Source organism: Lepisma saccharinum, chromosome 12, assembly GCF_977018435.1.
Source record: "Lepisma saccharinum chromosome 12, izLepSacc3.1, whole genome shotgun sequence".
In the NCBI taxonomy this organism is placed as follows: domain Eukaryota; kingdom Metazoa; phylum Arthropoda; class Insecta; order Zygentoma; family Lepismatidae; genus Lepisma; species Lepisma saccharinum.
This window is the reverse complement of record NC_139240.1, coordinates 16,813,463-16,825,715: the sequence shown is the minus strand read 5'-3', so window position 1 is coordinate 16,825,715 and position 12,253 is coordinate 16,813,463. Positions and strand designations below refer to the sequence as shown.

The 12,253-nt window shown below is 42.3% G+C and overlaps 1 protein-coding gene across 9 annotated transcripts in view; it reads left to right on the top strand.

Moving 5' to 3' along the window:
- Positions 1 to 12,253, top strand: part of LOC145996578 (uncharacterized) — a 108,420-nt gene that overhangs the window by 55,474 nt on the left and 40,693 nt on the right. For all 9 annotated transcript variants that reach the window (XM_083133090.1, XM_083133094.1, XM_083133099.1 and 6 more), the window contains exons 5-6: positions 4,785 to 4,903; positions 10,241 to 10,652. In XM_083133090.1, the coding sequence (XP_082989216.1) occupies positions 4,785 to 4,903; positions 10,241 to 10,652 (531 nt within the window). The remainder of the gene's footprint in view (positions 1 to 4,784; positions 4,904 to 10,240; positions 10,653 to 12,253) is intronic.

Below are 12,253 nucleotides of genomic sequence, written 5' to 3'. Positions count from 1 at the left end.
TGACCAAAATAGAATTGCTTCTTTCATGCCTTTACATAAAACAACACACCATAACCATTCCTAAGATGTTGAATGTAGCAAGAGGTTCGTGAAGGCAAAATGACCACAGCTTTGGGCATGGTGATTACATTTACCATATATTCTGAAGTTATTGTACGGCATACCGACTATCTCCTATGTCTAGAGCAGTATTTTTTCTATTTTTTTTATGACAGATTCCCAAATTTTTCAGATCTTTTTTACATCTGTGTGTCTCTTCAAATTTCCTTCGCTAATTTCAAACTTTAGTGGGATATATTCTATGTGATCGAAAGTATCAAACACACCGTGAAATGTGTGTTTATCATAGAGGGTGACACAGTACTGCCATCTGCCACGTGGTACACATGGTCAGGGATCTCAGTAGTCTGCAGACAGCGTGAGACAGCAGTATGGGACAGTCTGAGGAACTCGCAGACTTTCAACGTGGTCAGGTGCCACTTGTGTAAGAAGTCTGTGTGCAAGATTTCCACCTTCCTAAGCATCTCTAGGTCCACTGTTTCCGATGTTATAGTGAAGTGGAAGTATGCAGGGACGTGTACAACCCAAAAGCATGCAAGCCGACCTCCAGAGACATTCAAGTGTTGAAGAGGGTCAATCATCCATCGCCACCATCACACAGGAATTTTTAACTGCATGAGGATCTACTCCAAGCACCATACTGTTCGGCGCGAGGTGCGGCAACTTGGTTTCCATTTGCCGAGCAGCTGCCCATAAGTCGAACATCACTCAGGCAAATGCCAAACACTGCCTCGCGTGGTGCAGAAGCATTGAAACTGGACCATAGAACATTGGAAAACCATTGTGTGGAGTGATGAATCACTAGGGTGACCAGACACATTCATTAAAAATAGAGGACAGAGGATGGCGAAAAAGGAAGACAAAATCATAAGAAAGAGGACACCGCAAAAAATGGCAACACATTTTTCATTATTGATAATTTAATCGATATAAACAATATTATCAACATTTTGCACACAAATACTTCTCAGATGATTTTTTTCAGTAGTTTCCTTTACCTTTAAGCAAAGAAATCAATCCCCTAATCTATTATTTAACATATGACAATTGTAACTAAGAATATCTATAATTTAAAGCACACAATTTTGATCCTTTTCCAATTCTTGGATATTAGAATGAAATATCCCTATAAGTGAGTGCTTATTAACTTATTTAAAAAAAAAAAAATAATTAAAATTTTAGGTACTTTAGAGTGAAACAAGAAAACGATTTTAACTTCGCTAACATTAGTATCACCACCTTACCTGTGGTTATCACTCCTTCAACATCAGGGAAAAGTGACAGCAACCTTACACTTTACTCATATTTGTTTCTTCCATCCTTTAAAACCTGGACAATTTCTCACCAGATCATTGTTGAATTTACACTTTAGGTTCGAAATAAATAATACGTAATAATCAAAATTATCACTACACGTTTCTGTATTTCGTATGCATGACTCGAAAAGGAACTGGCCGACCTCCGTGGTGGACTGGCTATGTTTTTACAGTGTGCTACATTGCCAGGGGTTCCGGGTTCGACCTGGGCATCGGTGTTCACTCATCTTTGTGATTAGCCAAAAGAGACAGAAAAGCGAAGTAAAATAAATCAAATCAATCAATGAATCAATTGAAAAGAACTGCACAGAATGCATGCATTTCTGCAGTCTGGGACGCGCTCAGAGAGCGAAGGAATGTATTAGAATAATACGAATGACTCAACCGAACAATGTGATTGTGTACAGCTCCCAAATGCTAGGTGAGCATTGCTCAAATACAATGCTCACCATTAAAATTGCAACACCCAGAAGGAAATGAGATAGAAACACGAAACTTGGCAAATATGTAGTTCATAGTAAGATAAGAAAATGATTACAGTTAGAGCTCGGTGGTGTGACATGTGACACGTACAACATGGTTGCATAACCCCAAGGAGCTAGTAGCGTGTACAGCCTCCACGGGCGGCAATAACTGCTGCAACACGGCGAGGCATGGACAGGATGAGTCTATCGATGTCTGCTTGCGGTATGGCATCCCAAGCGGCTTCCACACGGTGCCAGAGGTCTTCAACATTACGTGCCGGAAACCTGAGTTGGGCCAGCCAGCAACCCACCATGGACCAGACATGTTCAATTGGCGACATATCCGGCGAACGTGCTGGCCAAGGAAGCAGGGGCACGTGGTTAGCTTCCATAAATGCGAGGACATTCCTTGCAACATGGGGGCACGCATCATCCTGTTGAAAAGTGGCATTATGCAGTGCATGGATTAATGGGACAGCAACAGGGGTGAGAACCTGTGTGATGTACCGTTGGCTGTTCAATGTCCCTTGAATTCGTACGAGACGCGAACGAACACCTATGGCGATGGCACCCCATACCATGATACCCAATGAAGGCCCTATGTGATGATGCATGATGCAGGCGTCATGAAGCCTAGTGCCACGGTGCCGCCACATGTGTGTACGCCCATCATGATGTTGTATACAGAAGCGGGATTCATCAGAGAACACTACAGCATTCCACTCCGCCATCCATGCACGACGGTCTTGGCACCATCTCAGACGCAAACGCCTATGCTCTAGCGTCAGAGGAATCCGCAACAGTGGGCGCCGGGAAAAAATTCCCCGGTTCGCCAAACTACGAAGCACGGTTCGTGGGGACACTGGACGTTGTAAAACATCCCGTACTTCATGCGCAATCCTCGTTGACTTGGCCGTTCTGTCTGTAAGGGCCATGCGTATCAGACGTCTGTCCTCTCGTTCCGTCGTCCGACGCGGACGTTGAACCTCTACGTCGCTGTACAGTGCCTTCCTGGACCCACTGGTTCCATACACGGATCACTGTGGATGCATTCCATCCTACATGGACACCGATCTCACGGTAGGATAATCCGCATTCACGGTATGCAACAATTCGGCCGCGATCGAACTGGGAAACCTGCTGCAATCGCTACCGTATTCGACGACGTGGCATTGCTGACCGATTTTACCACACTACACTCACGACCATGCACTTTCACTGCTCTTCTGCACCCATCTGACCTGCTACAGGTACCACTTACCAGATGGCGTGGCAGGCGCACATGAAGCATGACGGCCTTGAACACCTAATCATTTCCTTCTGCACCTCTCCTCTACACACTGTGCACATTTCGTCTGATTCCGATTACTCCTTCTGGGTGTTGCATTTTTAATGGCGAGCAGTTTACTTAACACGTCTCAAGTGATGATCGTTGTGTCTTCTCTGTGCATTACATTTGATGTGTTCGATGCTATATTATTTCCAAAAAAGGAGGACATTACCGATTTGTAAAAAATCCACCTGGATGCCGGACAGACACCTAAAATGGGGGACATGTACAGATAAAAGAGGATGTCTGGTCACCCTATGACACAATGTGGCGATCCGATGGTAGGGTGTGGGTGTGGCAAATGCCTGGTGAACAACATCTACCAGTCTGTATAGTGCTGACAGTGAAATTTGGGTGTGGTGGGGTCACAGTGTGTGTGTTTCAATATTGCTGACCACTCATCCATACTGCAGGGCTTGTGGGGAAGTGTTTTGATGACAACAACATTCCACTAATTGACTGGCCAGCGCAGAGTCCTGATTTGAATCCCATAGAACATCTCTGGGATGTTTGGAATGCTGACTTCATGCTAAACCACATCAATACCTATTCTCATTTTGGCACTCCGGAAGGAATGGGCTACCATTCCCCCGGAAACCTTCTGTCACCTGATTGAAAGGATGCCTGCGAGAGTGAAGTCTGTCATCAAGGCTGAGGGTGGGCCAACACCTTATTGACTGCCAGTGTTCCCAATGGAGGGTGGCCCAAACTTGTACTTCATTTTCAGGTGGGTGTCTGGATACTTCAGATCACATAGAGTATTTCAGATAGAAACATGATATCCCTTCATCCATCATGCCAGCTGAAGTGGCAGGCTATAGAGAATCTAAATGTCACAGGGGGACCCAGGTTCAATTCCTGGAGCAAGTGATTGCACGTGGAAATTTTTATGACAATGTCCCTGCATACAGTGGCTCTGGGAATCACCCAGCTTCTATTCAGTGGCTACATGGGGGATAAAGACGACTGAAGCATGGTGCTGATCACATCACCTCAAATGTGGCCAAGAATTTAGATTTACCCTTTTCACTTTATTTTCTTTCCCTTTAATTTTTTTTAGTACTTTTGTGCATTTCTTAGTTAACTACTATTACAATTTGTTGCATGAAAACCAGAGGAATGGAACTCCAAAAACGATGCTTTCAGTTTTGTTTGAAGAAACTCCTCTGAAGTGCTCTATATAGACTCTATATGGAGTCAGATTAACATATCTTCACTTCTGATCTTTAGCAGTAAGACGGAGTCACATATCTCTAATTTACTGTCTCTTAAGAGTCAGACATATTCCTAAGAACACATTGGTTCCTCTCTCTCATGTCGGCTTCTCTATTATGGTGTCAGCTACTCATACACGGGTTCAACTCCCGGCCTGGGCATGGATATTTGTGAGTGTCCATTCATCATATCATCACTCATCCCCATCTTCGTAAATTAGCCAAAAGTGGCACAAAAAGCGAAGTAAAATATAGCAAATGAATCAATCAATCTCATGTAAATTTCATAAATTAGAGTTGCATCCCTCTGGTTCTCAACATTATGAATTTGGAAAAAGAATAACATGAAGAATGTGTTGTCATAAAATTAGGAAGAACTGAGACCACATTTGTTTTACAGATCGAGCAGCTTGGTAGTCAATTGGAACATCCAGAAAAGGATTTGCCTTCTGAGAAAAAGGTGGTTCCAGGAAAGGTTGAACAGGAGAATGAAGGAGTTACTATGAAGAGTAGAGATAGGTATGATGAGCTTTTCCCCAATTCTGCAATTAATGCCTCAAATCGTTATTGACTACTATTCGTATTAATGGCCTTTGGTGGGTGGACTTATTTTTAGCTGTCATGTACTAGATTCATTAAAAGTTTATTCTTAGTTTTGCACACCATCTCTGGAAGTGGTTGTTGAATAGTAGACATCCATGAGGTTGCCATTTGTGTTATGTTAATTGAATCGGTCCCACGATCATCATTGTATCCAATAGAGTACTGCATTGGGCCACTTTCGCTCCAAAATACTCGATCGAATCTCCCACACACAAATATATAGAATATCAAATATCATTTCAATTGGAGAATAATCATACAAATATATGTGTAAAAATTCATCCTGGTAGTTTCAGCCCCTAATCATCTATTCATTTTCATATATTGCTGTGTACTGGTAAGATAAACTAAATTTCATTTTAACGTTGAGATGATGATCTTGTTCACTTTAGTTTTAATTTCACTGCATCTTTCACTTCACGATCTATATTTGAAGGCCCACTACTACCGAAAAATTACCTTTACATGTGAACTACTGGGCTTCGAGCGTATACCGATCATTTGGATGTTCGAGCATTCTGTGAGCCATCTAGCATCATCCGTGCAAAGTATTAGCCAATCGAACAAAAGGGCCTCGAAGCAGCACTCTAGTATCCAACAAGAAACAAATTGCACAGAAACAGCAAAACAGTCACTTATGTGGCTTTCTCTTATACATTTAACCTCCAATAGGAAGTTCCATAGTGCACATGCGTTCATAAAATTATATTCTAGAAGCCAAAAGCAGATTTTCTCCAATTTAATACCTCTGTTGGCAAAGCTTTTAGTTACAATGTTGTTCTTGTGACCTATTTAATTGATGATTAATTTTTAATTTTGGACATTTCACCAATGATCAATTAATTGGCTGTCATATGAATTTCACAGGGTGTGGGAATTTCAACAAGCACTGTTCATGCTATTATTTACGATTATGAGTGATTATAGCAGAATGATCACTATTACCTGCCACTGATAAACCATAAATAGTAGAAATAACAATAATAATAACTATTTTGAACTAATGCAGTGCATAGTTATCCTATTTTGTTGTTACTTCTCACATAAAACCTTAATTTTTGAATTCTCAAACCAATTATTCTTTGGATTAAATGGTATAAAATATTACCTGAGGCCTGTGTTTTATGCTAAATTTTTCAATCTAATTCATATTTTACTTTCTTCTTCTGTTCAGATATTAACTAACTTATCTTTTTTTTCCCTGTTATAAACAATAAAAATTACTAGCTTCGTGCAATTTTGCAACTTGAAGTGAATGATGTCAAGTTCGATGAGTCTGATCCACCCCTCCCGAAACCCATGGTGCCTCACAAACAACATTCCATTTTTGGAATTTGACCTCCACTTTGCTCTAGGTAATCCATAAGCCTGCTGTAGACATTAATGTCTTCGCTACGGTATAGCATCCTTCATTTCCCTAATCGGAGAGAAAACCACAGCCATAAATCTAGGGGTGTAGTGCACACCGAGAATGGAAGGCTAGTTCAGAGTTGCAAAGCATCTTGGCACTCCCCCACCCCTAAAACAGGACAGGGAGAGGATGGCGCTTGAGTGTTTTTCGAGAGTCGCAAAAGATTTGGTTCAATCCCTTTCATTTTTAACCTTCGTGTCTTCATCTTTCCATTATGTACATACTGACGAGTGATGCAATGACAATACCCAGAGGAGAGCTACTTGCTGATGAGGGAAAAGCTGTGGCAATGCTTTCAACTGTCAACCGTGGCACATGCAACACATTTCAGCAATAAGAGGGGTGGGGTTAGGACACTATACTGTGGTGAAACAAATACTTGTTGTTTTCTAGAGCATGTTAACAGAAAATCTTCCCACCTCTACTTCTATCTGAAGTTAGTTCCTGAATTGTCTTATCGTGTTGTCCTAGACACTTTAACCATAAGGTTTCCCAGAGGGATCCCTTTCCCTTTTTTTCTTTCCAAAAAAGCCATTTTTTTCCGACCACTTCCAACTCTAGTGGTCAGTACAACAAACCTCTAGTCATTGTTGTAGGTTTCCGTGACTGGGTTACGCTACTTATCCGTAGCTCCCCAATTTCCTCACGGTAGTGGCCCATACACAGGCCGAAATCTCAGGAGAAAAGTTTTTACGCTTTTCCCGGGTGACTTGAACCCATAGCATCAGACTGCACCGCAATGGTGAGGAACTTCTTACTGAATGGTTTATTGAAATTTAGTGATAAAAAATGTGTGTTGCCAGAAACTAGGCAAAAATGTCAGAAAATAGTACAGATGTGTCTATGTACGAGGGCTATTCGGAAATCGACCTCCAGGAGGCAAGAAATAAAACAGATATAAAGGCAACTAAAAATTTATTATGCACAAAAGTTGCACACGTGCATTTGCTATTTTTCAACATAATTGCCACCTGAATTCAGGCAATTGTCATAGCATGGCACCATCAAAATAGGTTGCTGCCAGAGAACTCGCCCACTCCCGAACCCCGTCCATTTGCTCCTCGTTGCTCTCAAATATCTGTGACCCCAACCTCACTTTCATCTTTGCCAACAAATGAAAGTCGCTGGGTACAAGGTCCAGGATGTAGGAAGGGTGGTCAACACCTCCTATTGAACTTTCTGAAGCAATGCTGGTGTGACTACAGCTGTGTGTGTGCGTGCATTGTCGTAAATCAAAACAATCTCTGAAGACAACATGCCTCGCCTCTTGTTCTGAATCGCTCGTCGAAGTATTTTAAGGGTTTCACTGTACACTGCCGAAGTGATGGTCGTACCAGGCTCCATAAAGTCTTATCAGCAAGAGCCCCTGGCAGTCCCAAAACATTGTTGCCATAAGCTTCTTCTTGGACCACATTGGTCGCACCTGTTTGGGTTTGTTTGGCGAGTTCGTATGAATCCATTGTTTCGACTGTTCTTTGGTTTCAACGTTTTCAAAGTGGACCCACGTTTCGTCACCTGTCACAATCTTGGTCAGAAAAGGGTCACCATTTGTTTGGTAGCATTCCAGAAACTGCAATGCCGACCCCATGCAGTGTGCAGTGCTTTTTGTGGTCCTTGGTGAGGTCTTTGGGTACCCACCTTTCACAAAACTTGTGATAACCCAGCTTTACAGTCACAATCTTGTAAAGTGTTGTTAACCTGACTTCCGGAAATTCATAAGTCAAGTCCTATATCGTGAAGCGGCGGCGCTCGCGAATCACTCTGTCCACACACATTGCACAATGGCATCCATCACGATAGGTGGTCTTGCCTGGCCACCTTCATTGTGCACATCGGTTTGCTCCTCTCAAAACTTCCAGCACCATTTCCTCACACAACCTTCACTCATGAACTTCCGGCACCATTTCCTCACACATCCTTCACTCATGAATTTCTCTCCGTACATGGCACTCACCTGCGCTGTGTCCTTCAGCCTGAAGAAAGCGGATCACACCGCAAAACTCACATTTGGTAGGAGCAACAATTACACCAGCCATCGTTCTCCGCTCACTGCACACCAAGCACTGAATGCAGTAACCCACCACTTGGGGTGGTGTGAACCAACACTCCTGCTCATGTGCTGGAACGTTGCAGTAACCCATGTGCTCGTACCAGCGAAGTGGAGGTGTATTTCCGAATAGCCTACGTATTTTGCTGTTTACCTCACTACATGTTTCTTAACCTACAACAGTTGAGTGGAACTTATATTTTGAATCTTCATCCTTGCATATCAATCTACCTAGTCATATCATAAATACTGTCACAAGGTTTGCAGGAAATAGACACAAGATGGTTAGGGATAGTGTAATATCCATAGAATATGTGGTATATGAATATGTGAAGAACACAAAACACCTATAGCTACTCAAAATGACCACCTTTAACAAGCACACAGTCCTTCAGTCTTTGTGGCCACGCATCAATTGCATTACGCACGATATCTATAGGGAAGTCCGCCTCTGTCTTCACAAGAGAGCACTTCAAACTGGCGATGTTGGGGTGTCTTTTCTTGCACGGCATTTTCTGAAGAACAGCGCACAATTTGTAGTCCAGAGAGTTAAGATTGGGGCTACCAGAGGACCAATCAGAAGTGGAAATGAAGTCCGGCACGGTCGTCTGGAGCCACTGCTAGATCGGCCTATTCTTACGGGCTGGTGCCGAATCCTGCTGGAACCTCCAGGCCTGACTGCGAAAGAAGGTGTTCGTGAGTCCCTTGACCATACCCTCAAGGAACATCTCTTGGTACACCTTGGCCGATGTTTTGATGCCTTGCTCACAGAAATGCAGCTCAGTGGTGCCCTTGTAGCTCACCCCCAACCATAACGGACACTGGATGATGGCCCCTCTGGACCGTCGGAGCTTATCAACAGCTTCTCCTGAACTGCTCGCATATACCCTGTCGTTTTGGATATTGAATGCCTCCTCAACATTGAACAGTTTTTCATCGGTGAAGAGGATTTGTCTGTGCCCATTTGCTGTGTACCACGTGGGTAGGCGCTTTGCTTTGATCTACCTCTGCTGCTTTAACATATCATTGAGGATATGACCTGTACGTTGTTTGTGAGCTTGCAGTCTTAGGTTACAACTTAACACATGAGACATGGACATTTTTGACATCTTGTGGTCCTGAGGCAGTACTGACTGTCTCCTGACAGGATTTCATCGCACACACACCGCCACTGCTTTCACAACCTCTGGCGTCCGCACTGTTTGAGGCTGTCCTGCCCTGGTCTGGTTGTTCACAGTTTCAGTTTCAGTGTATTGCTGCATAGTGCGATACACGAACCTCTTTGAGATTTGAAGCTTCTGGAAAAGTTTGAATATCTCACCTGCTTCTTTCCCCACCTTATGTAATGCAATGACAGCCACTCGATTTTAATTCTCGCCCCCGTTCCATCCTGATCTGTACCACAATCACCTTCTTCCATCTGCAGCTCACCACTTAATGACTCATGTCTTACACCTCCCAATGGGACGGTGCTGCCCTTGCCCTAAAGATGTCCAGCCAGCCTCCAAAGTTGTGACAGTATTTATGATATGACTAGGTATAAGACTTTTCCTTCAAAGTGTTCATACATTCATGATCAGAATTAAAATACAAACTGTTTGATCAAATTTTTGAAAAAATTCTGCTGCAAAATAAATGCAAATTTGTATGATTTCCAGCATTTTCAGACTTTGCAAAAGTGTCACAGGCCATCCGATGGATGGGTGACCTCCAGAAAAGTAGTGTCACTGTTTAATTGAAATAAAACAATTTCATATATCTGCATCAGCTCAGTCTTACCTTTTTTCTATTTCAGTTCCCATGAAGAAAACTCCGGCAATACAGACTACGGTGGAGAAGTGTATATTTCAGATGATGAAACACAAGACTCCCTTGAGCAAGATTTGGGAACTGGTTGCCGCAGTCGTAACAGCAGTATTGGTGAGATTGAGAAGGAAAACATGGAGGGAACACTGGCATCTAGTGGTGACGATGTTGCCGAACCCAAAGAAGCTGTCGGTACAAGTGCAGAAGGTGTGTTGGATGACATGCTGAAGCTGGGAGAGAGTCAAGCACTTGCAGTTAATGCTTGCAAGAGTGGAACGGTTCCTGATGTCATTGCCCACACCTCACACTCGCAGAAATTCCATTCTGATGTCAATACAGACGAGACAAACATGAACAAGGATCAGAATGGTATTTTGCCAGATCATGAATCTACCATGCAGGTCAGTCCTATGATAATAACTAGTAGTAATTGTATAATATGTACAAGGGATGAGGGAATATATTTTTCTGTTACAGATAAATTGAATTTGAATTGAATTGTTGTTTCAAGTCCGCTTCATGCAAATAATGGCTAATCGGGACTGAACCTACAGTTTAAAGTGGGATCTGAACCTCTGATATCATCTCGCTCCCCGTTACTTAGACTTACTTCATGATAAATAAAAGTCATTAAGTACATCACCAAATGATGATAACACCTATTTAATTGTGTAAAACTAACACATAATATATCACAATAAAAACGTATTCAAGTATACTTTTACTCCATGTTCATCCATCCCTATAGCAAAATTGTGTCGTCGTGGTAACTCACACAGACTATAAACTTGGTTATCTTTTCTTTATAATTTGCGTCTATCATTATTCTCCTGGACTAAAAATATAAAAACAGGAAAAAGAATAATTTGAACACAGCATAGACATATTTAATTACATAGATATCTATCAGGAGGTTTTCTATGTCAAGTAGATCTCCTAATTGTTCTGGGTGTATCCGTACCATCGTTGGACAGAGCAGATGTAGTTTTTCCTGCCTTCTGCCTGACAAAAGGTGGAGTGTGTTGTTGAACATCTGAGGAAGATAAACCATCACTCCAGCTTATGTCTTCTTTGGAAGTGTTGTCCCATCTACATCCATCGAATGTGCACAATTTTCTGAGTACCATCCAACATCTGTACTTCGTAGAGACAAGTAGCACCTATTCTGCAGTGTACCACTCCCGGTGAAAAGGCAGGTCTCACAAATTTAGGGTATTGTACCCAGACTAAATCATCTTCTCTTAGACTCTTCTTCTGGTCACCTTCCCGGCTTCCGAGCCTTCAGAAATGGAACTTTATCACTTCCTATAATGTCTCCGCAACTATCCTCCATTATCCACCAAGTTGTAGGGGTAAAAGCTAATACAGAAGCTGAAGGAAGAGTTCTTTCTTCACCTAATCTTGAATTACGCAACAGCAGCAACAGTTCCAAAATTTTTATATCAAGCTGCAAGGGCGTTAAGTGAGAATGTTGCTGAAGTATCTTGTAAAGGTGATCATTGACCGTTCTGACATATCTCTCTGCCAACCCATTACTTGGACTGTTGTATGGGGGACTAGTCAAATGTTGTACTCCTACTGTTGACAGAAAGTCTTGAACTTAAGACTATTAAATGCAGGTCCATTGTCAGATGTCAATGTTTTAGGTGAGCCAATTACCAAACAAGACTGTAGTATCCACCTTATAGTGTCAGAAGAATCGAGAGAATGCACGGGCCAAACATCCAACCAACGACTGAAAGTGTCAACAATAGTTAAGAATTTACAACCAGCTAAGAAGAAATGATCCACGTGGAGTCTTTCTCCTACAGAAGATGCGCTTTTCCATTTATTGTTCGGTCCCTTCTGAACCTTAGGTTTGGAAACCTGGCAGATATTACATTTCTGCATGAAAATAAATAGATCTATGGACATTTTTGGCCACCAAAACTGTGAGGTGAGCATGTCTTTCATTGCATTTACTCCAGGATGATGTTTGTGGAATAGCTGTAATATGGTATTT